The sequence below is a fragment of the Coptis chinensis genome, chromosome 9, assembly GCF_015680905.1.
Source record: "Coptis chinensis isolate HL-2020 chromosome 9, ASM1568090v1, whole genome shotgun sequence".
Classification (NCBI taxonomy): domain Eukaryota; kingdom Viridiplantae; phylum Streptophyta; class Magnoliopsida; order Ranunculales; family Ranunculaceae; genus Coptis; species Coptis chinensis.
The window spans coordinates 42093727-42118388 of record NC_141464.1 but is presented as its reverse complement, the minus strand read 5'-3'; the positions used below and the strand labels follow the sequence as shown (position 1 = coordinate 42118388).

Below are 24662 nucleotides of genomic sequence, written 5' to 3'. Positions count from 1 at the left end.
GGTTTCTTCTATTTTCTTCTTGATTTCTCTAAACAACATTTCTCTCTTTATACTCACTTACCCAATAAGTAAAATACTAAAATACCCTTGCACAATATTAAAATACCATGCCAGTGCTTGAGGGACATGACACATACACACACATGAAGAAAAAGAAAATTATAGTTTTAGAACAACTTGTTCATTATCATTCCTAAGATTGTTCATGGAATTCATTAGTTCTAATTAATTGAAGCGATAGATGTTCACCCATGTTCTAGAGTATGGGACGTCTGAGAGCAGGTGGTGTGCGGGTTGACCACGCATTTTTCGTATTTCTGATGCAGTGGTTGTCTCGCTGAACTTACAATCACCCTTTTCAAACAGAACTTCCATTTGATAGGTACTTTTAAATCAAAGCTCTTATTTTTGACAGTTCTCGCAAAATGAACTACCATTGTGGAGATTATTATTCCTACAACCCTTAAACCTCTCAAATTTTAATATCAACAGCTTTTTACACAAGAAATTCATACAAAAATAACTCGGACTTACCGTCAGGAAAACTTGCTAGTAAGATTAACAGTTTTCTAGCTTTATCTCCCAGAATTTAGGCCAATTAGCCGCCCCACCTTTAAGATCACTCTAAGATCATCCACATCCAAATCAAATTTTATCTTTTTTGGTCAATATATGTAAAAAGACTTCATTGCTCTTTGTCCTTTTAATAGTTTTCTAGCTTTACCCCCAAAAACTTAGATCAATTAGCTTTACCCCCCTAGTTCTTTTATTTAGAGGTTTACCCCCCAAGACCACAACACATCCAAGTCAACTGAGTTTGACCGTAGTGTTTTTGGTCAATACAAATGAAAAGACTCTAATGCCCTTTTTTAGGTATAATTATATAAATATCCTGTGACTTTGGCAAATACAAAATTCAAATTCAAATCATCTAGGACACATGTCATGATTTTGTGAACTCTATCCGACAGTCATATACCACTCTAAGGGTATGGATGTCACTTGATAAGGATTGGTATATAACAAAATATATAAAATATATAATTTATTTTTTATTTTTTTTTTTATTGTATAAAATATTATATAAAATCATAAACTAATAATATAAAATTGTAATAACAAAATAATAATAATAAATGATAAATATATATATTTATACTAGTTTTTATAGTGGTAAAATGAATTATTCAAAGCAAATAAAATTTTAATTAATTTTAATTTTCGGATCGGATATTATCCGATATCCGATTCGGATAAATTTTTTAATCTTCGTCGGATTCGGATACGGGTTCGGATATCGGTATAAATTTTCGGATTCAAATTCGGATACAGTTATATCCAAATCCGAACCTATCCGTTTGCACCCCTAAATGGTAGTGATGGTGTATAGCCGTCGGATATAGTTTACAAGATCGTGACATGTGTCCTAGATGATTTGAATTTGAATTTTGTATTTGCCAAAGTCACAAAGTATTTATGTAATTATACCTAAAAAAGGGCATTAGAGTCTTTTCATTTGTATTGACAAAAAATACTATGGTCAAACTCAGTTGATTTGGATGTGTTGTGGTCCTAGGGAGTAAACCTCTAAATGAAATAACTAGGGAGGTAAAACTAATTGACCTAAATTCTGGAGGATAAACCTCTAGATGAAAGAACTGGAAGGATAAAGTTAATTAGCCTAAATTCTGGGGGTAAAGTTAGAAAAATATTAAAAGAACAAAGGGCAATGAAGTCTTTTTACATGCATTAACCAAAAAGATAACAATTGATTTGGATGTGGTGTGATCTTAAAGCGATAAACCTCTTGATGAAAGAACGGGGGGATAAATTCTGGGGGAGTAAAGCTAGACAACTGTAAGATTAAAGATGAATAAACATTAACTAAACAAGTTTTCTTGCCAAAATTTAGTTGATCAATTCAAACTTAGAAATTATAGGAAAATAAAAAAAAAACTCGCGGGATTGGGCTCAAAGCCGAGGCTACAAAAAAGCGAGCACGCAAGACGGTAGACAAACCTTAATGCAACTAAGAAGCCAGAGGTTCAAGCCCAGGCCCACCCCCCACCCACCAGATCAAAAGATGAGTTTTGAATGCACGTTATCATGTAGAATCATTCTACTTCCTCCAGGGCTACAATACTTCAAATGCTAGACAAAAATTCTGGACTAGTAAAATGGCGATACAAACTCAAAGTACTCGAGAGTTGATGAATGAATCTACATACAATTAGTAACAGGAACTGAAGACAATCTGCAAAAAAAATAACTAACTTTAAAACTGAGATCAATTCACACAACCTTGTCTGCACAAAAGATACAATTATAAAGTTTCAATGAACAGAAACCCTGCATTCCTGCCTCCCCGGGTTTTGGGCATGGCACACTTTACGAGATAGCAGCAGGTCCACCAACGCAGTGAAGGGAATCAGTACTTGATTAGGCGGTTACTGATCTGAAACTGAGGGCAAGATTCCAACTCAGCTATTTAAGGGAGTTACCAGACAATGAAGAGCAAATTTAAGCTGCGGAAGGAGTTTTATACGCAATTTCTGCCACAAAGGAATCTGAAGCACCAATTGTATCAATCTGCATCCACAAATATCTGCAAAGATATAAATGGTTTCAACAGACATGTCAGATACAGTAAGGTGGTTGGCTCCATTAAGATGTTAAGGAAATGCAATGTAAGATTGAAGTTAATTTGTTTTGGAAATGAACCTCCATATCTGGAAGAGGTTCATAAGTTTTCTTCTCTCTCACGTCAAACACTGTAATCCCGCTGATTCTCTGAACACCGAGTTTAGTAGCAATCAGACTCTGCATTAGCAAAGGCAAAAAAGTATCACTTTAAAGGAAGGCTGGAATGAGAAATAAATGGACCTATGATAATTACTCATCAATCATCATTACATTCTTGTATACTAACGGCACCATGGAGACTCAAGCAAATTTCAAGTGCAGTAAGGATCTAAAAGTTGAATATCTAAACTTTCCACTCACAAGGTTCAAATCTGTAGAGCTAAATGCTTCCACTTCTGGTAAAACCTGTACAAAATACGTCAACTCAGTTAACTCATTCTTTCAAACATAGAGTCAATTAAATTAATTCACTGGGGGCCCATGCAGAAACTCTCGACTATTCACACTTCAACTCATGTATTTTTGAAGACTTACTGGAAAAGGCAACACCTTACCATTGTCTGGAGACCATTAACAATAACAGCTTTCTCATCCTCGGGAATGCTTTGTGAGAAAAATATTTCAAATGGTCCCATTTTCATCTCCGTCTGGTTTGAAAGGTTTAAGCGTACCTGTGAAGAACACGACTTCTATGAACTTCTACATGAATGCCTTATAACTGCATCTAACACGTAAAATAGGAATCAAACTCCAATTTTAGAATTTTCTTTTCCCTTTTTTTTTTAAATTTTAAATAGGTATCTTCATTTTACACTGCTACCGCATCTGCAAATCATATACACAGTAGAATATATTAAAAAGAGAGAAACAAAAAAGAATGTTACACAGTTTTCATCTTAGCCATACAATCTTAACCATCCAGATTCCACAGCAAAACTTGACTTAAATGACCAAACTAGTAGAATTTCTAAACAGAAGGTTATAACAAGAAGCATGCGGTTTAGGTATAAAATGGGTGATAGTCCTTCAAACCAATCGTGCTTAGAATGAGAAATATACTTTTATCATAGAAAATGCAGCTTTTCAAATTCAGGCTGCAAATATGTGTAGTAAATATGAAAAACCAAAAACATCTGGCAGAATCGAGGTAACATAATTACCAAGAAGGGTCTCGCTAAGATGATGAAAGATGGAACCTCCACAATCTTCAGTTCAATCTCTTTTCGTGCAATAGGCTGCAAAAGAATATTTGTGCAGGAGTTATGCCTGTTGTATTAGCACTCTCACCAAAACAATTTCAATTTATGCTTTTATTTTAATCAGTAAATAAAATTTGTACTCATTAACAAATGAAAGGAAAAGAACAGAAAAAACCCCAAGCGCCAAGTACTTAATGTGGTTTCCCACACGTTGTTTTTAGGTACATCCACATGATCACAAGACCATTTGTCATGAAGAAAGCGATCAAAATTAGGTTGCCCCTCTTCATGTGGAAGGATCAGCGCATACAAATACACCACAAGTAGCTTAGTCGTATATAGTTGTATAGGAAGACCTATTCATATTCTAAACTAATTTATTAAGACCGAAGGAATAAATGAATACATTTTGGTGTTGAGTGATTGTATGATATGACGGATTCTGGAGCACATTTCTTAAAGCAGTTTGCCAATGTTTTAAGACCCTATTTAGTATCCACCACACATGAGTACGGTGAAGTTGTACAGAATCCGGTTTGTCCATGGACATTAATACTCGTGTACTTCCACAGGTAGAACCTCAATCCTATGCATATGCAGATCTTACATAACGAAAGGAGCAAATCATTAAAAGTAATACCACAAGGTGACAAAACCGAATCAGCTATCATCAAAGGGCACCCCTTGAAACAAACCCCAATTCTAGAGTTCTATTTATTACTATTGACCTATCATACATTTCATAGCGTATCCATTGGATCAAAAGACCAAACGAGGTAAAAGTTGCACAGTGCAGTACATTAGGATGTCAGGAACAAAGTGTAACCACTTAATTAAGATGAATGCACACTTACACTTCCAAGTATTTGTTGCGTCTGCAAACGCCCTGGTTCACCCAGATTAGTACGCCAAGTTATCTGAAGTTTACCAAGGGAGTTACTTCCCTCGACTTTCATTTGTTGAGACCCATGTGAAGCCAATGTCAACTGATAGAGATAATTGTGGATTCCTCCCCCCGATCTTATGAGAATAGGTGGCTTAAATATCTCTCTGCTAGTCCACAAATTGAATGAAGATCAACAAGAAAAAGATGTTACATGTCAGTTTCTAAAAAAGAAAGAATAAACAAGTAGTAAGCTATACATAAACAAAGGAAAGATACGTACTAACAAGAGGAAAAAAAAGACCAAATATCTGAAATGAGTGAACTACAAGTACTTAAACCAAAAAAAATGGATATCTCAAGCCACCTAGTCTGGGAATTAGAAAGTGACTGATGCTCATCTGCTTTCAGTACTTTCACACTCCAATTCTGAGCAGGTTCAAACTCAACTTGATCCATATAAAGGTTTGTTTTTGTATGATTTTCCAGGCAAGCCTCCAAAAACGTATTTTCCTGAAGGTAAAAGGATCCAACTATCATCAAGCAGACTAGAAAATTAACATCATACAATTCATTTCGCAGAGGAAGGCAATCTGAAAAAGGTCTTATTTACTTTTGAACAAACATAGGACCTAGAGAAAATAGAAATTCTGGATCTAAATCAGGAACTTTTATATGACAGACCAATGGAGTTAGGCTAAACCAATGCTTAAACTCAACTAGCAGATTACCTATCTACAAAAAGGAGGTGATGCAACAAATATCCATGTTAACATTAGTATTGTCTTTAAGCTTCATGATATGAACAACCGCCTAAACAGTAGAGATTTCTTAGTAACCAATTAGTTTGACTTAGTCAGGTTGTTCAGAGCAGCAACACATAAAATAGTCAATCAATTTCAAAAGAATGAACCTGCACTAGCATTGTTTATGTTACTTATCTATTAATTAGTTTTTTAGCTGCACGACTTGTGATTGACAAGTGCAAAGCTTCAACCTCTAAACACTCAACAAAGTTGGCTGAATAATCTGCATTGTAATACTGTAATAGTATTGATGTGCGTACTAAACATTAAAAGAAAATTTTCATATCAATTGTGCTCGTTGCTTTACTAACAGCTTACTCAGCATTTCTTCCCCCTATCTGGATCAGCAAAAAATTCACTCATGATAACTATGGCACCTTATAGATAGGTTCAAGGCATTGATTTAAATTTCAGTCATTCAAGACAAGTGATTCATAAAATTTCTAACTGAATAAAATATTACGAGAACTTACACTCACAAATGCAAACAGCAAGAACCTACCTTGACAGTGCGAACCTGCACAAAGTATCAGAGAATTTAGTGCACAACCCATATTAAAGGATGTAAGAGAATACTAAGACAACATCCCAGGCAGCAGCTAATTTTTTTAAAAGCATCTTTATATGTACAGGTTGTTGCTTACAAGTTACAACCGAAGCAACTAGGTGTTAACGAAGGAACATTCTGATCATGCAAATTATGAGACAGGATAGTACCTTTGTTTTAACCGAAAGAGGATTTGCAACGATGAACTTGAAAAACTGTGGAAGATATTTGCGGTCTCCATCGCCATCATTATATAATGCTGTGCATACCAACCTGAGTATCATTGCAAGCAAATCAATACATTAGGATATGGTATCTTGATCAAGAAAGAGCAAACGGACAAGATTTTAACCATACGTGTGAGCCCCAAGTTCTTTCACATCATGTTCCACGATAAAATCATATCTGCCCCCAGATCTTATAGACTCTACAGGTGATTTTGAAGTATCAAGAAGTAAGATCCTCTGCTTCTCAGTTTGAATTTCAGCCTGCATCCAGTCAGACCCATTTAGGTATGGTACAGGCTATCATAACAATCAAAATAGTACAAAGTAGGTACACAATGCGTCATCATGAGAAATAGAAGTGAAAACATAGATTGAACAAGAGCTAAATATCCCAAACCCAATTGTTAAATTCTATATGCACACGCACACAAATCCAACACTTAACTAACATATCATATTGATTCTTCTCCATGTCCCTCCATTACTTGGTTCACAAGAAATAGCAAACTATCAATAGCTAACATAAGAGACAATTTGAGGGACAGGCACATGATGTGCAATTGACTTTAGTGAGAACTTGGAAGAGTCGCCTTGATTTGGTGTATGAAACAGAACTGCCTAGATTTTCTTTTTTGATAAATCAGCATCTAGTGGAACTACCTAGATGGATCATCTTTTGAGGCTTTCTCTTTCAGGTAGAAGTTCATATTTTGTTCTATCCTTATTGATTTGTGGTTGCGTTGTGTGTGTGCATTCATATTCCACCATCATACATAATCACATCACGAGGAAGAAATTTGTGGTCAATTGATGTTCTTTAGAACATAGTGCTGGAATGCAATCAACAATGTCCTCTTAGGATGTCATTTCTATTGTCCAGCTTGGTTGATGGATCTTTTAATTCTGTCACAAGCAGTAGTACTTGGAGTCCATTTTCATATGCAATCTCGTTGCACAGGTAAATAGAAGGCAACGAACGTCATTTCACGGCATCTCAGCTGGCTTTGAGGTCTCATCTTCATCAAATGCCACTTTTCTTTTAATCCAACAAACATCAAGGAACCAAGAGATATAACATTCGAGCACTTTATCCCTACATAGGATTCTACCACTGTCTTCGATTTAAGCGAGGGTTAAGGAATCTAATTCCCCTATGGGTATGTCACCTCAAAAACAAATAAAAATCAATGTTCATAAACATGTAAAAGAGAAGTACCTTGATCACAACTTCCCGAGCTTCATAAGTAGAACTATTATTAATACTAATATAACTACAAAACGTCTCTCCCAAATAAATTGCCCTGCAAAACACACACACACACACACACACATCAGGGGAACTTATTATTAAAACTAAAAAGAAAAACTGCCCAACCAATTAAAATCCAAAACAAAACATACCCAAAGGCTTGAGGAAGAACAAGGAGACCAGAAAGACCCATGGCATCAAAAGGGGTATTTAGTTCATGTCTATTTCGATAAGAAAGATCAGTTTCAAGGCTTTGAATGTTATTAAAAGGTGGGAAAAGAGATGGGAGTTGAGAAGAAGGAATAGAGTTGTCTAGAATGTCTTCACCAGTTAAAAGATCAAGTGGGTCTAGAAAAAGAGGTGTGTCAATTTGGAAAGATGGTTTACAGAGTCTCATTACTCTAAATGCTAATGAATGTGGGCCCCCTCCTTGTGTTGCTGTTGTATTCATGGTGTGAATTTGAGTTTTTAGGATTGATCTCAAGTTTTGAGAGAGATGGGGAAGAAGAAGAAGGAGAGAAGTTGGGCCAAATGGGTTGGACCGAGTAATTGGGGTCCATGTTCGAAGAAGTGGCTACAAGGAATTGGAGGCCCAGTCCATGTTCCAATGGCTTGGACCACAGTAACCCACAAAATCAGCCGGCCGGACCCAAACTGAGTCATATGGGTCGGTTATCCACTTAGATCGGATTGCTAATTTACATAACCGATTATGTCGGTGTATCCGTGAGCGTAGCGAACTCTTGAGGTCGCTTTTCTAAAGTCACCCAAAAAATCGCTTGCGTCGTGTCACCCTCTCTTTTTGCAATGCATGCCCCCCAAAAACACTTCTTTTTGTGTCCGATCGCACCCTTTTTTCTTCTCCAGTAGTCTCTCTCTCTCTTCTCCATCCCCCCTCCCTTTAACAGTCTCTCTCTCTTCTCCGCCCTTCATCTCCACTCCTCCCTCTCCGCTCACGCCCCCACTGCTTAGCAGTATCCTAGTATTTTCAAAACCCGAGAATAACCGACCCAACCCGTATGGTGATGCGTATACAATAATATGGGATACACGTGTATGTAATTTCAATAGTTTCAAATATCAATATATCCATATATCTATCTATATATCACCTCTCTATATTAAAGCAGAGTAGAGGTGAGGTGGACAGTCTCTTTCCTAGGTGGCGCATTCTTGATAGAGTTATGCCACGTGGACACTTAAAAATAAATAGAGATTTCCACGTTAAACATTTTCCTAACTCAATTGGAACACTCATAGAGAGTCGATTTCCACTTTAAACACTTTTCTAATTCAATTGGAACACTCATAGAGAGTCGATTTCCACATTAAACACTTTCCTAATTCAATTGGAACACTCATAGAGATCGAGTCATAGATTTCTAACTTAAGTTAGAAATTAAAAAGTTTCCTATAAGCAGGGAGAGTGTTTCGTATAAACTTTGTTTCTCTTAATAACAATTAATTACAAGAAATAATCTCTACAAAGATCTACGGTTTAATTCTGAAATTAAAAAGTTTCCTATAATTAGGGAGAGTGTTTCCTATAAACCCTGTTTCTCTTAATAACAATTTAATTATAAGAAATAATCTCTACAAAGATCTATGACTTAATTCTACATCACAAAGAAATCACATACGACCAACTCCAATTGGGAAATCTATATATAGTAGTTCATGTAATTAATTGCGCCTATACTCTATCTTCTTCGTACTAAAAAAGTATCTGGTGATGGATCACCTTATGTGAAGTATAGAACTATGGTTATTTATCTCATCTTAAAGTGTACTACCCTTGATTGATCACACTACCATGCTCATATCATATCATTTCCATTGGCACCACTGTATGTATTCAATGCATATTATATAAGGCGGCAGGTATTTTCTACTTTAACTTGATCCAATATGTTGTTAACAACATAAAACGCTTATAGATTATGACAGTTTGGAAAAGATAAGGAAACCAATAAAATTGAGGTGTTGTTGGCCAACAAATTTGCTTATGCGCATGCTTAAATACCTCATCAGGTCAAGTAGCCTGGGAGGCCTTGAACTTGCCTTAGTGAAAGACAATCGGATTTAATTGGACGATCAGTAGACTTCAATTAATGTCCTTGAACTGTCAACCGTTTGTATAAACCTAGACAATCATTTTCACACAGTACCTTCTCGAATACTGTTGGTTCTCACGTTTGTGTTCATTTTGGCCTTGAACACTTCTTGGTTTTAGATAGTGCTTCTAAGACATTTGCCTTTAAAATTCTCATAGAAATTGCCCCACTTCGCACGAACATAGGTGATTTCTATAAAGAGTATTCTGCAATACTCTACTTAGATAACATAACTTTCAAAGATATAGTAAATCATTAAAAGTTTGACTTATCCTGGGTCTCGCGGCAGATATGCGCTATATAGGAATGGGTTAGAGTATAGTATTACTCTTCAGTGCTCACTGAGTCACAGACATAATTTAGTTGGCCCATTGAACCTAGATATTGGGATGTCCAGTCAACTAGGTTGGTTTTTCCATTATGAGGATTCTTGTTTGATTATCTCAAAGGTTTTATGCCCATTCCCCTTGATAATTTTTCCACTTGCTCTCTTGTTAAACCTTTTGTAAGCGGATCTGCAATGTTATCTTTTGACCTTGCATAGTCGATTGAGATAACTCCATTTGAGAGCAATTGTCTAATGGTGTTATGTCTATGACGGATGTGTCGAGACTTCCCGTTATACATGATACTCTGTGCTCTACCAATAGCAGATTGACTTCACAGTATATACACACTGCTGACACATGTTTAGCCCAATTTGGAATATCCTCTAAGAAATTTTGAAGTCACTCTGCTTCTTCTCTAGCCTTGTCCAACGCTATGAATTATGATTCCATAGTGGACCTTGCTATGCACATTTGCTATGAGGATTTCCTTGAAATTTATGCATCTTTCCTAGAGTAAAACACTACATGCATTTGATGTCTTTTGAGTAATGCTTCAACAAATTTCCAATTTTGAATTGATTAATTTAAGGAGATACATAATCCCCCACATTTTTCCAATTTCTCATGACAAAGTCAATAAATTGGAAAATCATTTAGATGTATGTTTTTCAAGTGAGGCGTCTTGTTAAAGAATATCACATATCATTCATATAATATCTAAACACTTCTAAGACCTTAATTTGCTTACACGTATGTTGACATTCATAAGACTGAATAGTCAACCATTTATTACTTCTGTTGGTTATTGGTTATGTTCACAAAGAGTCACAAAAATTCCAAGTCTTGAACCTTATCTTACCAACAGGCCAGTGTCTTGTTTGAAATATCTTGGTTCCTCTTCCAAGTGTTTGCCTTTTCAAACAGTCACACCTTTTCGTCAAGTTCATTTTAATTCCACCCATGTTCAATGAACCATTTTTGTTTAAACCCAAACCATATGGCGCCAAGACCATTACAAAGACCATGGTGGTTATTTATGTTACTAGACATCCATTAAATTGGACACAAACTAGTGTGCTTCAAGCACTTCATCGACACAAATTGACTTTCCATTCAATCAGTACGTGAACCATTCCCTTCTTTCACATCTCTTCAAACGGATTGAAGGAATTTTGAAGGTCACCTTAGCGTTCACTACTAATTAAAGAACTGCCAAAATAAAATTTCTGAGTGTGTAATTAACTAGAAATACATACATGTCCCATCACATGGAAATATCATAGTGATGAACTATGGCAAGAAAATGTTTCTGCCACATATCAATCTTTCAACCACCGCTTCTCAACGAAATGTGAACAAAACACTTCAAGATTGTTAGTGCATTAACAATAAGTATAACCAAAAATTAATTCAAGGCAATGGATCTGTCTTAAGTTGTTGGGAATATACAACTTAATTGTACTTACTATTTACCAATCACCAAACATTACTAACCTTTTGTCTTGTAAGTGTTGTACTTTTTTGTTAAATCTGAGCCTAGTGTAGAACCACTATGTCCTTAAGACAGATTTTCCCCCTCACGGTGCTTAAAGGTTAATGAGAAACTGTCTCCCAAGATAGAACGTATTTCCTTTTATAGAAAGCTAGCACTTCAATTCTATATAATCAGATAACACAACATAGTATTTGACTAAGAACAGAGGGAGAAGAGAAATATCAAAATGTGTGATATGGTGTGTCTTTCTTTCCAAATTCATCCACTATTTATAGGTAAGAAATGCCTTTTCGGCACAATAACTCTTTAAAAAAGTTAGGCACCTCTTTGAAAAGTCACATGTTTCGAAAGGACGCACCATTTTGGCATAAATCATTGTTTCGAAAGGTCGTACCTTTTCGGCATAAAGCACTGTTTCGAACTAGTGCCTATTTCAAAAGGTCGTACCTTTTCGGCATAATGCACTGTTTCAAACCAGTGCACCCTTTCGAAAAGGTTTTTCCCTCTTTACGTATTGTTTCAAGTGAAACCCATTTCATCTCAAGTGGAGTAACTTGGGAGACAAATTATTCATTCATTTCTCAATGGATTTGTGCCAATCCATTTTTCTAATATATATATATATATATGGCTATACTGCCACTCTAAATCTGCCACTCTTATCTCACACTTCTTCTCAGCCGTCCGATCCAACCTCAAGATCTGATGATCTAATTCACCCAAAATTTCCGATATTTCAAAATTTCGTGTTATTTCAAAAACAAAAAGAAAAAAAAAAAAAAAAAGGAAAAACGCGAAATTTGAGAAGAAAACTCATCTCGTCTTCTTCTTCTTCTCCAAAACCCAAACCCTTCAAACAAATTCATAAATTATTCAAACAAATCGGTTTGCAAATTTAAGCTGTCTACTAGAAGCTGCTGGTGTTTTTACAGTTGTCTTAAACTAATAATCAGATGGCGATAGATCCAAGTAATGAAGGAGGGGCAACTGAAGAGAAGAGGGATATTTCTTCTGTTAAAGTACCAGCTAAAGACCCGAAGAAGAAAGATGACAAGAATAATAATGAAGATGACGACTTGGTAAAACCTTCAAATTTAAAACCCTATTTTTATTTTATTTATTTTTTTTTTCGCCTTTAATAATTTATGGTGTATTTTTTTTTTTTTTTTTTGAATATGTAGTCTGATGAGGATTTGGCATTGAAGCAACAATTGGAACTTTATGTTGAGAGAGTTCATGATTCTAATCACGGTATCGAAAATTGCTCTTGAAAGCATGAGGTACATCAATTCGCTAAGAAAGTCATTCTTTGAAATACCTACACCTCGATATGATATTGTAGATACTTATGAAAGAGATTATTTATGTACATTTAATCAACCGAATTCTTATTTAGGTGGCCGTGGAGCTCGTTCGGAGATTGGGGAGTTTGTTGCGTATGATCTTGATAATGAGGATGAAGATTGGTATGAAGAGGAGTATATTGAAAACGAAGCGAAAAAGAATAAGAATTTACTCACACCGGAAGAGTTTGAAGGGGTATTGTTTAGGTTAGAGGTTATGGATCATAAGACGAGGGAGAGAGCGGGTGTTATAACACCTACTCTTAGTTCGCCGATACCTGTTTTGTTATAGATGGATGATGCATTTGAGGTTATGTAGTTTGAGTCGATAAGTTATAGTGTTTTTCAATCGATTTTTAGGTATTGGAGAGATAAGAGAGAAAGGTGGCAAAAGCCTATTCTTCGTCGATTGCTACCCCGCTTTGTTAATGATACTAATCCTTATAATGTGTTTTTCGGCCCTAGGGAGAAAGTTCATCGGTTACATACAAGAAGAATGCAGAGGAGGGAAAACAATGTGTTGTCGTTGATTGGCTTCGTCAAATTAGGCGTAATTTGGATCGGACTAAGACAATTGATAGAGGCATTGATTAAGAGGGAAGAGAAAAAAAGAGAGTTATTAGAGAGTGAAGTTAGTATTCTGCGGGTTCAAATGAAGTACAAACAAGATACTCAGTTTATGGAAGATGGTTTTGGGTTTGGCTTTCCACCTTATTCTTATACTATAGGTTCATCGATCGAGGATGATGATTATCCTGATTTAGATGATATGACAATCACTCGGCTTCCACCTCAACCGGCTTTTGTGCAGAATTTACCGTTTACAAGACCGTTAGATCCACAAAAATTGGCTGCTGCAGGAATCAAACCACCATTGAGTCCTCCAGTCCAGAATGGTATGCCAGTCCGATATCTGATTTCGTGGAAGGATTGGCAGAGGAGGACGGATAGTATTTGATAGATGGAATCCACTTTTGAGAACTCCAATTGGTCATGACAATGCTCCCTTTGTATCATCTATTTGATTTTCAAACTTTTGATCCGATAATTTGTATAGTTTTGACATTTTCAAGAATGAATATGATTCATTTTTTGTGATACTTGATTGTAACAATGCCTTAATTAGCTCTTGTACTGAAGGCTGCATTTCCTTAGATCCTTCATCTGTTATTGGGAATTTTGATTTTCAATAATGGAGGAGATTGAATACTTAAATGATGGTGGACTTCTACTTGGTTTGGCATTAAGACCTCCATAGCTCAGTATTAAAGCAAGTAAGCAACTAAACTTGGAAATTTAGTTCCAATCTGCAAAATTGTAAGGATAATCTGTAAGGCCATTGGGTATTAAGCCATTTACACAAAAAAACCAAATGGTGATGGGCAGCTCAGGTGTAAATACTGATTGTAGTTTTAGCAGTGACTAACGAAGTTTGGTTTTAGCAAATATTCCATATGCCGTCTATATTTTGAGTTTGTTGTTAAAAATACACTCCAAACTATGATACAAAGTTGGTTACCAAATGATGTACTGAAGTATTCAACCCTTTTAATTACAGACGGTTTAAGAAGAACTGGTTAAAGACGGTATAAGATCCATAATTTTGTTTTATATCGAAATCCTAATACTGTGCATCCAATGATGCACAAAGATATACACATTATGGGAAAACAAACACTCGGACAATTACATAAATACTTCCAGTCACTCATCTATCTCCATGCCGATGCAACTATCAAGATCTTGTCCTCCCACCCAAAATGGAGTGCACCCCCTTCTTCTTTCAACTTGTATCTATCGCAGTACTATTGTTTAAGGAGTGTTCTGATCGTAGCTGTATAAGATCTTATTAGTCGAAACCGAGATAGTTATAGTCATAAGAAGGCCAGCTCCATCCATTATGCTCTTTAATATGATATCAAGCATCCATTTGCTTCTTCTTGCCATTGCCTCAAGGATAATATTAGAGCGAGAAACAAAAGAATACAAATGTCAGTAACAATAACAAGAACAAGCAAGTCTAGATCTAGTTCAATGATGAATCCTCCTACATGTTAAAAATACTATGATACAATCAGCATATTCAATAATAATAAAATACAATCACAGAGTTACCAATTACATCCAAGAATAAAGTTTACTAGGTTTATTTCAAACGAATCCAAGCTAATTAAATAACAAATCAAACGAATTAAAAGTGGAAAAATACCTTAATCCAGAAGCTTGGTTCAAACTGGAGAAGAAGAAGCCGAGAGAGAGAGAGAACCCAATTTCGTGTTTTTTGTTATTTTCGTTTTTTTTTTAATTTTGAAATACCGCAAAATTTTGAAATATCGGTTTTATCAGTGAATTAGATCTTCAGATCTTGAGGGCGAGATCGGACGGCTGAGGAGAAGAGTGAGATAAGAGTGTCACTATAAGAGTTTCACCTCCACTTTTAGCAAGTAATTGGTAACTCTGTGATTGTATTTTATTATTATTGAATATGCTGATTGTATCATAGTATTTTTAACATGTGGGAGGATTCATCATTGAACTAGATCTAGACTTGCTTGTTCTTGTTATTGTTACTGACATTTGTATTCTTTTGTTTCTCGCTCTAATATTATCCTTGAGGCAATGGCAAGAAGAAGCAAATGGATGCTTGATATTGTATTAAAGAGCATAATGGACGGAGCTGGCCTTCTTATGACTATAACTATCTCGGTTTCGACTAATAAGATCTTATACAGCTACGATCAGAACACTCAAACAACAGTACTGCGATAGATACAAGTTGAAAGAAGAAGGGGGTGCACTCCATTTTGGGTGGGAGGACAAGATCTTGATAGTTGCATCGGCATGGAGATAGATGAGTGACTAGAAGTATTTATGTAATTGTCCGAGTGTTTGTTTTCCCATAATGTGTATATCTTTGTGCATCATTGGATGGACAGTATTAGGATTTCGATATAAAACAAACTTATGGATCTTATACCGTCTTGAACCAGTTCTTCTTAAACCACCTGTAATTAAAAGGGTTGAATACTTCAATACATCATTTGGTAACCAACTTTGTATCACAGTTTGGAGTGTATTTTTAACAACAAACTCAAAATATAGACGGCATATGGAATATTTGCTAAAACCAAACTTCGTTAGCTGCTGCTAAACTACACTGTATTTACACCTGAGCTGCCCATCACCATTTGGTTTTTTTGTGTAAATGGCTTAATACCCAATGGCCTTACAGATTATCCTTACAATTTTGCAGATTGGAACTAAATTTCCAAGTTTAGTTGCTTACTTGCTTTAATACTGAGCTATGGAGGTCTTAATGCCAAACCAAGTAGAAGTCCACCATTATTTAAGTATTCAATCTCCTCCATTATTGAAAATCAAAATTCCCAATAACAGATGAAGGATCTAAGGAAATGCAGCCTTCAGTACAAGAGCTAATTAAGGCATTGTTACAATCAAGTATCACAAAAAATGAATCATATTCATTCTTGAAAACGTCAAAACTATACAAATTATCGGATCAAAAGTTTGAAAATCAAATAGGTGATACAAAGGGAGCATTGTCATGACCAATTGGAGTTCTCAAAAGTGGATTCCATCTATCAAATACTATCCGTCCTCCCTCGCCAATCCTTCCACGAAATCTGTATAATTGGACTGGCATACCATTTCGATTTGGAGGACTCAATGGTGGTTTGATTTCTGCAGCGACCAATTTTTGTGGATCTAACGGTCTTGTAAACGGTAAATTCTGCACAAAAGCCGGTTGAGGTGGAAGCCGAAGTGATTGTCATATCATCCGAATCGGGATAATCATCATCCTCGATCGATGAATCTATAGTATAAGAATAAGGTGGAAAGCCAAACCCAAAACCATCTTCCATAAACCGAGTATCTTGTTTGTACTTCATTTGAACCCGAGAATACTAACTTCACTCTCTAATAACTCTCTTTTCTTCTCTTCCCTCTTAATCAATGCCTCTATCACTGTCTTTAGTCCGATCCAAATTAAGCCTAATTTGACGAAGCCCAACAAACGACAACACATTGTTTTCTCCTCCTCTGCATTCTTCTTGTATGTAACCGATGAACTTTCTCCCTAGGACGAAACACATTATAAGGATTAGTATCATTAACAGGCGGTGGGGGTTGTAATCGACGAAGAATAGGCTTTTGCCACCTTTCTCTCTTATCTCTCCAATACCTAAAAATCGATTGAAAAACACTATAACTTATCGACTCAAACTACATAACCTCAAATGCATCATCCATCTATAACAAAACAGGTATCGGCGAACTAAGAGTAGGTGTTATAACACCCGCTCTCTCCCTCGTCTTATGATCCATAACCTCTAACCTAAACAATACCCCTTCAAACTCTTCCGGTGTGAGTAAATTCTTATTCTTTTTCGCTTCGTTTTCAATATACTCCTCTTCATACCAATCTTCATCCTCATTATCAAGATCATACGCAACAAACTCCCCAATCTCCGAACGAGCTCCACGGCCACCTAAATAAGAATTCGGTTGATTAAATGTACATAAATAATCTCTTTCATAAGTATCTACAATATCATATCGAGGTGTAGGTATTTTAGCAACAGCTTTCTTAGCAGGAATTCGATGTACCTCATGCTTTCAAGAGCAATTTTCTGGATACCAGGATTAGAATCATGAACTCTCTCAACATAAAGTTCCAATTGTTGCTTCAATGCCAAATCCTCATCAGACTACATAAAAAAAAAAAAAAAAAAAAAAATACACCATAAATTATTAAAGGCAGTAAAAAAAATAAATAAAATAAAAATAGGGTTTTAAATTTGAAGGTTTTACCAAGTCGTCATCTTCATTATTATTCTTGTCATCTTTCTTCTTGGTCTTTAGTCGGGTACTTTTAATGTAAGAAATATCCCTCTTCTCTTCGGTTGCCCCTCCTTCATTACTTGGATCTATCGCCATCCGATTATTAGTTTAAGACAAATTTGTAAAAACACCGGCCTTCTAGTAGAGGCGGCTTTAAATTTGCAAACCGATTTGTTTGAATAATTTATGAATTTGTTTGAAGGGTTTGGGTTTTGGAGAAGAAGAAGAAGACGAGATGAGTTTTCTTCTCAAATTTCGCGTTTTTCCTTTTTTTTTGTTTTTTTGTTTTTGAAATAACACGAAATTTTGAAATATCGGAAATTTTGGGTGAATTAGATCATCAGATCTTGAGGTTGGATCGGACGGCTGAGAAGAAGTGTGAGATAAGAGTGGCAGTATAGCCAAACCGATATATATATATATATATATATATATATATAGCCAACACATGTATCACCAATTCTACTTGCTTTTGTGCAAATCATCTCTTTAGATTCACTTCTGACATACTTTTGTCGTAAAGTACTTCTTCGAAGTCAAGTTGCGCCAAATTGTCCATAAGAAACTATGTATTATTTTGTGTGGACTATTAGCAGGGTCTTTGTTCATGCAATGAGTTTTTATTTTGTTGGTGGGTTCAATTGTTGAATTTCTTACGGATGGACCGTTGCCATTTAAGCATCCTTCTGCAATGATTTTAACTGTCCCATGAATGATTTTCTCGATCTATGTGTCCAATGACTCAATACTCTATGTTGTTTGGCCATTTGCCATCTTATTTTATGGATTAGTTACCTTTCTGCAGCATCCATCATTTTGATATCCAATCTTAAGGTGGGTGTCAGAGAGTGGGGAATATATAAAGGAGATATTAACTACAATATGTTGTCCTTTCAATAAATTGTAATTGATGTCAAGATGATTTCCAATGTGTAGGGAGCTTTGTTGTTATAGATGAGATAGGGGATATGGCTCTTGAATTTGGCAGCAAGGTGACCTATATGGTTTCAAAAGTGCTATTTCACGAACAACTTCGCATGCTACATAAATCTCCAGAAAGGTATGTTGTTTTTTACTGGACCCTTGGCTAAACATTGTGGCACCTCTAAAATAACAATAATATGAAACGATCTTAAATTCCATTCTCTTACCATTATAACTTTCTTGATGAGGAAACTGAGCAAGGAAAAAGATTAGGAGACTATTTATTGATACCATCAAGGATTGAACAATTTCTATTTACACAATAAGTTGGAAATTCACCGTTAATCAAATTTAGTCCTCTGAGATTGCATTTGATTCAAGAATTTTCACTTTTAGCTAGGCATGTGCTCAATGATGAATATTTTTCTTGATTTCAAAGTCCGGATAAGAAGCATCAGGTTGGCTTGACGCCTAAAACTTGATCCCAGCACTTCAGTGAACCTATATTAAGGCTACATTGAGATTGTGGAAAAAGCTATTGAACTAGGGTTGAATATAACAATTCCCCCATATAGGGTTTCTACAGACCCATGAGTAAGTCTTCCACAGAAGGAGATGGTTTAATTAAACTCGATAACGAAAAAGTGGTTTCTGCAATTGAGGTGATTCATGTTGGAGTGGAGAGGGTGTTCCTGATCTTAATGTTGAGTCTGGAATGTGGGAAGCAAGGGTTGGTCAGGACTAAAAATGCAAAAGTTTGAGGACTGGTGTAGTGATTAGATCTATTAATATTGATGATTCTGTTTCTAAACCTTGTCATAATGCGACTTTATATTGGCTATGGATTTCTTTTTTTCCCGAGATTTTGTTAATAACATAATAATATTTTCTCTACATGTCCATACTAATATCATGTCTTACCGATTTTGCTTATAGCATAGAAGAATCCGAATTAAAGCTGAAGGAGGTACATAATGTTATATATATTTTTTTTCCACCATGAACAATTTTTCATTTATTTTATCCTGTAATATAACTGTGCAATCTCCTATCTCGATCTTAGGTTCTGATCATTTGATGGTCTGTCTTTAATTTGGAAATGGATTGATTCAATCTCCTATCTCGATCTTAGGTTTTGATAATTTGAAATCGATCCACTATTGTTCGATTTCGTTTATTGTGACCAATAGTCATTAAAAACATAGCCATTTTTTCCTCTACATCAATATGTTTACTATCATGAAGCTAACCCCTTTGCTGAAAAGGATCACATAGTATAATGAAGCTAGGCAGGCTTCTTCAACCTAAACATATTAAACATATGTGTAGAAGTTCCACGTAGAAGCTTTTGTACGTACATTTTTCCAGTAATTAAGTGAGGATATGCATATCTTCTACCTTATATCGCTTACGATTTGTCGAAAGTCATGTGAATATTATGATTAAATAGACTAATAACCATTGTCGTGGTGTCATCTTCCCTGAATTAAAGTACGTAACAAAACAAAATCAAATAATAACCTCATAGCAACAAAAAGTAACCATAACCAATCAAGTCAACAAAAATACTCATAAATGCGGAGTTATATTAACCATCATATGACAATAATCCAGACAACAAAATGTAAATACGAAAGTCATGCAAGTAACACATCATTTGCATAGATTAGGTCATCCTAGCTAGAAGTAGTATTCTTCAAGAATTGGATCTTAAGCCTATATTTTTGAAGATTCAGAAGCTTCTTATTGTGAGAAGGATGAAGGAAAAGAGCTTCCAAGGAGTTAAGGTAAAGAGAATCATCTAGCAAACCCAAAGCATATAACTCTTTCATTTGCGCATCACCTTCATCCACAAGCTAAGCTTTTTGTCACCCATGGTTTTAGTCTTCACCATCTCCACAAGCTCTCTAATACTCTTTACAAGAGGATCTGATGGCTCAATCAAATCTCTCTTATGTTTTTGCTGTGAGCTACTTGCATCACTCTTTGTTCTTGAAGTAGTCGGAACATGTATTTGGTTTGGTGGTCCATCTACTGCAGTATTTTGTGCATATGTAGAAGATTCTTCATTATCAGATGGAACATCATAAGTAGGATTATATTGTGTGTCTTCCATGGGTACATCCTGTGAAGTGTATGAACGATCATAGTCCTCACAAATTGTGACATTAGTGAAGTAATCAACTCCATGAATTTGGTTTTCCTCTCCATCACTTTCAATATTCTGAACCTTTGCAGCATGATCATTAGGGGCATTCGTAATCGGAATTGGATGCTTGTGATTAAACATTTCATCACCACAAGCTAGGGTGGGCTCAAACAAGGATTCTAACAACTCCCTATTCGCCAATAGAGAATGCCTGAATTGACCCGTCAACGGATATTTATGTTTATCGCAATAAAATGAATCAAATAAAAAAAACCGTGTACGCTAATAAATTGTATGAATAAAAAAAGTGTGTTGGTTTCTACCTCAATTAAATCGTCCCAGACTTCATTCGGGAATTCAAAGACACCCCAACAAAATTGACTCCATGTCTCGTCCTTTTTTATAGGACTCTCCATGCCGCATATTGTTTTTGGAGGTAGTCCCATTGGTTTTTGATAAGTTGCCTTTGTGTGTATGGGACATTGTAGTTCTTGCTCATCTTTTCATTAATACTAGTCCATGACTCCACTTTTAGTGAAGTTCCACTAAAGCCTTTACTATTAGCCTCGTCTAAACACATTTCGATGAAACATTTTTTTCATGTATCATCAGTCTTCAACCTAGGATTTGGAGCTAGTTTCTCAACCACTTCTTGAATTGATTTTTTCTCTACCTTAACTCTTCGAGTTAACTTTTCCTTCCAGGGTCCCATGCCTAATGTCACTCATAATTAGCGATTTAAATTAATTTAAAGTCATGCACCAATAAAATAAAATAAAAAATATATACATAGAACCATAATTTAACTACCGAATGCAAATAATAGTATTGCCTTACACTGTTAATTATTACTATTGATCGTATTGTGTAATTGATTGCATATCCCTTGTTGATATATACTTGCAGGATATTTGCTCTAAACATTCAGATGCATGATGAAGGGTGGGGCTCTCTATTTCCAACTAAATGCAAGATATACTACTGATTAATGAGATCGACCAAATAAATCCTCATGTAAATAATTGGGTTATTTAAATTAGCTTTAGGTCGTCCTAATAATAGGGACTGCTTCAATTTTTTTGGCTTACTAGCTTTAGGTCTCCCTACCGTTAGTGATCGTCATTGACTAGGTTTGACCGTCTGTTGTCGTTTGTGGTGTTGTGCATTTTCAAAACATCCTAACTACTCCTCCCATGCTTTACACGCCCACACCAAAACACTCAAAATCCAGATTTCAATTTACCAAACACGTGTTGCAATCCTTACTTCCTAATCCAACTCCTTATAAAAGATGAAAAAAGTGGACTAAACCCCCCATTTTATATACATGTTTAGAATAAACCCCCAATTTTATGATTCCTTAGACATAAACCCCCATTCTATTTTCTCCCCATCACACCAACGTCAATATTTTACTTAATACCCTAACTGCCCTTGTTGTGTTTAGTGCACAAACTTGTCAACCCTGCAAAATTTAACACTCAATTCAAAGTCTACAAATATTGAAAGATGAAACATACTATTTGCAAAAGCATGACACAACGTGTATAAGCTGAATTAAAGTGTGGTCAGGGGTCACTTGTGGTTTTAAATCTTACTCCAAATTCATATCATGAATGCAAAATTTAAATTATTTGTTAGTAAATTTGAAATGGCAGCGAAGCGTAAAGCGTTGGTTGAGTTTGCAGCATCCTAAATGGAGATTTTGGTAGTCAGATATTAAATTTGCTATTTTGGTTTAGGTCTATTTTGAGTTTTGGCTATTTAACATTTGCTAAATTTGGTGGTATACTAATCAGCGACGAAGTGTCTATAGGAGTTGTAGCTTAGAACCTTGTTTTTGTAAAGGAGTAGTAGATATTAAAATTGTAAGGGAAATATCATATTTGAGCTATGGATTGCTTGTTGATTGTGAAAGTCCACCAGACTTCATCCAATTCCATAACTGCAGTCCATGATAGCCTCTGCTCCATTTTGCAGTTGTCTTCCTTAGACCCATCCCTCCATGATTAATATAATCCAATGCTCTTTTCCACCTTTTTAGTGATTGGAGATTGTAGAGATTGCTTTTGCAAAGGAAGTTGCATTGTTCTCTTGCAACATTATTACCAATGTCTATTGGCTCATTTAGGTGCAAAAGCAACATCCACGTTATTTTGGTTTACCAATGATGTGATGATGTGTCCTAACAGAAGTTTGGTATAATCCTTAGAGCTTATGCACCGGCTTTCTAATCTAATTTATTTTACATCATATTGTGGTTATATTGTTGGTGTAGAGCGTTTCTGGAAAACTGTCCTAATTACCTCCCTGTCCATTTTTAAACCTCGCTGCAAGAATCTCATAGTCAGTTTGGTTTCAATAAGGAGGAGTTAAAATATTGTGAAGGTCTTCAACTTGCTTCTAGAAGCTGCAAAGAGTATGTTTCATTTCTTTCATTGATTTTTTTTTTAAAACCTTACCATAGTAGGCATGTAGAGGAATCCAGCTTATGCACGTTGTGTCGTGCTTTTGCAAAGAGTGTGTTTCATCTTTCAATATTTGCAGACTTTGATTTGAGTGTTAAATTTTGCAGGGTTGATGATTTTGTGCACTAAACACAACAAGGGCAGTTAGGGTATTAAGTAAAATATTGACGTTGGTGTGATGGGGAGAAAACAGAATAGGGGTTTATGTCTAAGAAATCATAAAATGGGGGTTTAGTCTAAACATGTATATAAAATGGGGGTTTAATCTAATTAACCCCAAAAGTGGAAAAGTTTCAATCTCATATTCCCACTCTTTTCTCTATCATAGTTTCATTCTCTCACCTCTTAATCTCAAAAGAAAGCTTCTCAACCAAAAGTGAACTACTACTACCACCACTACTCACATTAATTCTCACCATTTTTTCCACTTGAGCACTCTGGATTATATATCTAGTAATATAACAACAACGGAATCACCAGGCCTATAAATCTCTTTATCCAATTGTAACTTCATGGAAGCCACAATACCAACATCTTGAATATAATTTTTTGAAGAATGGGTCGTTTTATTATTCTTCTTTGTCTTATCATCAGATGAAAACAAGCCACCACTTCTGTTTCCGAAAAAACGAGAACCCTCCTTTTGATGATGACTGCATTTTTTTTTTATTGGTTTAGTGAATGGGAATGGATTTAAATGAGTTGGGGGCTATAAACTTGAGATTCGGACAAAGCCAATATTCATTGTTGAAGTGATTTGTGGATATTTTGATCAGACTCATTAGGTGAACTGATTATACCTTATCTAGCTTTAGCTTTGCCTAGTTTCAACCCCAAGTCCCCAACCAGTCAAACCAAACACTTCGGTCTACTGTACATCAAATAAAATTAGGCACACATAATAATAGTATAGTACCTGTAATTGAATTAGACTCCACTGGTGGATGCAATAAGGTCGATTCATAATTGATGGACACTCGACTGGTCGCAGATCAAACGTTTTCGTCCCATTCCCGCTAAACATCTTTGACCCATTCGAACGTTCTTGATCGATATGTTTATACGTAAATGGGTTTATCTTCCAAGTAGTTACATGCATACATAGTTACATACACTGATACACACATGGCGAATCGATTGTCGTCAAAGGCAAGTAAATTCATTAACCTCAATTGAAACGGAATTACCATACAATTATTACTCACTTCCATACTGTAAACCCATAGAAGGAATCAAGAAAATTAAAGTGCTGAGAATTTAGGTGAATTATTAATGGGTGATCAATTTGATAATTCCCCGTAGTGACTTCGCATGATTGTTAATGAATATGTTTTTTTACGTGAATCTCAGTTGATTAGAGAGCAAAAAAGGATTAAATTTATGTATGATGCGGAGTTAGTGAAGAGTGTTGGCCTTCGAGGTG

General features: G+C 35.6%; 1 protein-coding gene and 2 pseudogenes across 8 annotated transcripts; 1 reads left to right on the top strand and 2 right to left on the bottom strand.

Annotated features, from left to right (window-relative positions):
• Positions 1-2149: 2149 nt before the first annotated feature.
• Positions 2150-8091, bottom strand: LOC147476099 (trafficking protein particle complex subunit-like protein). Of its 7 annotated transcripts, none has more exons than XR_015207814.1 (13): positions 7707-8091; positions 7522-7606; positions 6436-6566; positions 6249-6351; positions 6034-6048; positions 5093-5238; positions 4697-4895; positions 3804-3878; positions 3198-3314; positions 2914-3048; positions 2722-2820; positions 2502-2605; positions 2150-2254 (listed from the first exon to the last, which is right to left on the bottom strand). XR_015207814.1 is itself a non-coding variant. In XM_086582810.1 (12 exons), exons 1-12 carry the CDS (start codon positions 8003-8005, stop codon positions 2585-2587), a joined length of 1335 nt encoding a protein of 444 aa, XP_086438936.1. In that variant the 5' UTR covers positions 8006-8091; the 3' UTR covers positions 2256-2584. The 7 variants fall into 7 exon arrangements, 2 of the variants coding, with proteins under 2 accessions (XP_086438936.1, XP_086438937.1); XR_015207811.1 differs by having other exon boundaries at positions 3004-3048; XR_015207812.1 differs by having other exon boundaries at positions 3004-3048; positions 4697-4892.
• Positions 8092-12806: 4715 nt separating this feature from the next.
• Positions 12807-13947, top strand: LOC147476098 (enhancer of polycomb-like protein 1; annotated as a pseudogene).
• A 2247-nt stretch (positions 13948-16194) lies between these two features.
• Positions 16195-17794, bottom strand: LOC147476097 (uncharacterized; annotated as a pseudogene). The gene is made up of 3 exons (XR_015209745.1): positions 17669-17794; positions 17515-17565; positions 16195-17470 (listed from the first exon to the last, which is right to left on the bottom strand). The product of XR_015209745.1 is annotated as an uncharacterized LOC147476097 (transcript).
• Positions 17795-24662: the final 6868 nt, after the last annotated feature.

Coding starts and splice junctions, on each gene's coding strand:
- LOC147476099 (XM_086582810.1), bottom strand. CDS start 8,005: ATGAATACAACAGCAACACAAGGAGGGGGCCCACATTCATTAGCATTT. Junction 4,896..5,092: donor CTTTCTAATTCCCAGACTAG/GTGGCTTGAGAT, acceptor TTTGTGGACTAG/CAGAGAGATATTTAAGCCAC. Junction 3,049..3,197: donor TTAATGGTCTCCAGACAATG/GTAAGGTGTTGC, acceptor TATTTTGTACAG/GTTTTACCAGAAGTGGAAGC.